Here is a 3,319-nt window from a genome sequence, read left to right as displayed (position 1 = left end):
TTTTTTATTTTTTAAATTTATTTTTGATATCAATAAATCAAAACAATTCAAAATCGTAAAAAAAATCAATAATTTAAAGCAAAAAAAATCATGTTTAAAATCCAATTTGCATGTCTAAATCCATAGAGGTTAATCACAGTTTACAAGTGAATTAAGGCCTGGAACGCAAGGAAGAATACAGCATCCAGCATCAGTTTCTTGACTTTGGGTCAAGTGTAATTAGATGACTGTATGCAGCCCACCGAACTCTTACAGCCATAGAAATTCGGCCGAAGCTTATAGCAGAAAGCAATTTGCAAATATCAACTGCGAAAGAAGACAGGAAAGAAAGAAAGAAAAGCTTTCAAGAGGCACCACAAAATAGGCATCGCCATACAACTTTCATCTGTCTCTCAACAAAGACTAAAGTTCTCTAAGCGTTAAAGTCTCATTAATTAACATTAAAATGAACCCAAAATATTAAAAAGTGAGAAACTGAGCCAGTGCTTGGAGCAGATGATAATGTCAATAAACGTAACACCGTTAATTGGCATTTGTACTGCTTTGGATGTTTAAAGGGCAGTCACCCTTACGCCATATGATGAGATCAAGGTATATCATCTTAGATGTACCAAAAAACTGACCTGGAGGTAGAACGAGCCCCACCGAGAGAGGGTGATCAACCCTGCTCTGAATACTCTGCATATAAGACTGAAATTTGAAACTCTTTCCCTGAGATTTTTTTGAAAGATCATAGAAGTATTCATTTGTTGAAAGTTCGTAGAAGTGTTCTCCTGCAGATGTGGGCGGCCCTAAGCAACTAATTGTGACAATATTCCCAAAGGTTTCTTCATGATGATGAAGAATAAATATAGCACCATCGTCAGTTTCTTGGAGAACCACAGAATTTTGACCAACAGTTAAGGGAAGAGGGAATGCCCCACCATAGTAAAAGCGTATCACATCACCTACATGCCTGCAACGCAAATGCGGGTCTAACTTCTTAGAAGAGCTGATGAAGTTGCAACCTTGTATTGGGCAGGAGCATGGTGCATAGATGCAACTCTTATCATGATTGTACTTCCCGCTGTAAATAAATGTCTCTCCACACCCATACCGCATATTTTCGCATGGTATCCTTACTGATTCAAGAACCTTCTCGATAGCCCGACAGCGATTATTGCCGATAGGAAACGAGCAGGCAGGACATTTATGTGCAAGTTTACTGCAGCAGGAAGAGCAAGCTGTGTGCCCATTCTCACACTGAATTCCCCCATAAGCACCCAAAAAAAGAGAGAAAAAGAAGGAAACTGTGAGATTAGCTAGATGTGATAATGAATCAGGCAAATGAAAAGATTGAAAAACGAAATCCAAAGTACCGGAAAGAACCTAATTTGCCATTAACTTAGGAAACACGTGGTAAGAAAAGGAGTCAAAAGACAATAAGCAAAAAGGAACCCTCTGTTACCAGTAATGTGAAAAGGGACAAGCAAACCAAGTACAGGGAATGTTTACCAATTAAATGAGAATCAACTGATGCTACTTGTTGACAAGGTTTACTAGATGAATAACAAATAACACAACTTGCTATAGCCAATAACGCAAAGCATTCATTGATTTCATCTACTCAGATTACAGATTTAATTGTAAGCTAAGTCAAGAATTAAAAGCTTTTGGGACAGCAGAGTATCCCACAAGTTGGGATTTTGGACTCCAAACAACAAATACAAAGACACGACTCTAAGCAAACCTTACTAAACAAACCTCAATTCGCACAATATTTATATACATCGAATCCATTCTTCCACCACATTCTACTTGTATTTTTACATTTCTTAGCCATGTCTCAACTAAACTACAAACAAACCTCAATTTGCACAATATCACCATGTTAAACGTTTCCTTCCAAGAGAACATATCTCCAGCTTTATTTGAAGAATATTGTACCACAATCCTAGTTCAACCTTCTTAGTCCTACAATAGCACTAAAGCAACGAGTCTTCTACCAGTGTTTCGAGTCTTGCTCGATATAGAACTATAAAAAAAAATCATGGCCGATATCATTTATTGATATACACGATGGAACTTGCAAGCTTGAGTTTCTACTGAATCCACCGCCCATCTCCCACATAACCAGCAACCAGAAAACATGACATTTTTTCTCTAAACTACAATATCAACCAAGAATTCATACCTTGGAGCTACATCCTTCCACAATCCCCAACACTATATAGAAAACTGTCACCGCACCATGAAGAAATGGCAGCTATAGTAAGATTACAGAATAGCCTCTAAGCATGTGTTTGTAAATAACCTTGTTGAAAATATCAAGCACTTCATTAACTGATCCTATCCAATCAAGCTCATAAAAAATAAAACAATAATGAAAACAATAAACACCAGCACCGAAAAAAAAACACAAAACATAAACAAACCAAACAACAACAGCATCAAGAAAGTAAAGAAGAACAAAAATTGACCTGAAAGACAGGGATAGTCAAGGGATATAAGCAGATTGCGCAATCAAGAATATCTAGGTCCATGAGGGTCATTGACATGGCACCATCGCCAAGAAAACTGCTTAATTTATCGAGTACGTCATCCTCTTGTTCAGCTTCCGCCCCACCATCACTAAGATACTCGTCCTCTTCTTCAGAAGATTCTTGATTTTCATTTTCTTGATGCTCTTGGGTTTCTTCATTTTCATTTGCTTGATGTTGTTGGGTCCCTTCATTTTCTTCATTTGATTCATGCTGTTGGGTCTCTTCATTTTCATTTGATTGATGCTGATGGGTTGTCTCTCGATTTTCATTCTCTTGGTGCTGTTGGGTTGCTTCTTGATTTTCATTCTCTTGGTGCTGTTGGGTCTCTTGGTTTGGAGTAGCAGCAGAAAAACCACCGGAAGTTGAAGAAACCCTTTGTCTCTTGCGAGATGGATTGCTGGGTCCATCTTCATTTTCTTCAGGGAACTTAACCATCTCTCTCTCTCTCGCTCGCTCGCTCTCTTCTACAGACACTGGTGAAAAATTTTGATTCTTTTAGACTTCCTCAGCTTGGTGGCTTTCGTTTTAATTATTTGTTCTGGGGTAGAAATGGCGGGGAGCCAATTGTGCCTTCCCGCCTCCCGAAAAATTTATTTATTTTTCTTTATTAATTAGTTTTTTTCTGTAATTTTAATTACTTTCAATATTCATTAACGAATTCCATATTGACAAGAACAGTGAAGTAACTGAACCCACAAATATAAACAAACATCAAACCAGTATCACACACTTGAGGAAATAAAAATTTGCACAGTTAAGCAAGTCATAAATAAAATTCGGGTGCGCTAACTAGAATA

At 37.6% G+C, this 3,319-nt stretch overlaps 1 protein-coding gene across 1 annotated transcript; it reads right to left on the bottom strand.

Annotated features, from left to right (window-relative positions):
• Positions 1-321: 321 nt before the first annotated feature.
• LOC133671104 (E3 ubiquitin-protein ligase SINA-like 10) lies at positions 322-3,073 on the bottom strand. The gene is made up of 2 exons (XM_062091747.1): positions 2,460-3,073; positions 322-1,242 (listed from the first exon to the last, which is right to left on the bottom strand). Exons 1-2 carry the CDS (start codon positions 2,955-2,957, stop codon positions 523-525), a joined length of 1,218 nt encoding a protein of 405 aa, XP_061947731.1. The 5' UTR covers positions 2,958-3,073; the 3' UTR covers positions 322-522.
• Positions 3,074-3,319: the final 246 nt, after the last annotated feature.

This window comes from Populus nigra, chromosome 13, assembly GCF_951802175.1.
Source record: "Populus nigra chromosome 13, ddPopNigr1.1, whole genome shotgun sequence".
NCBI classification, from domain to species: Eukaryota; Viridiplantae; Streptophyta; class Magnoliopsida; order Malpighiales; family Salicaceae; genus Populus; species Populus nigra.
The sequence above is the reverse complement of the archived record's forward strand: the minus strand, read 5'-3'. Positions and strand labels throughout refer to the sequence as shown.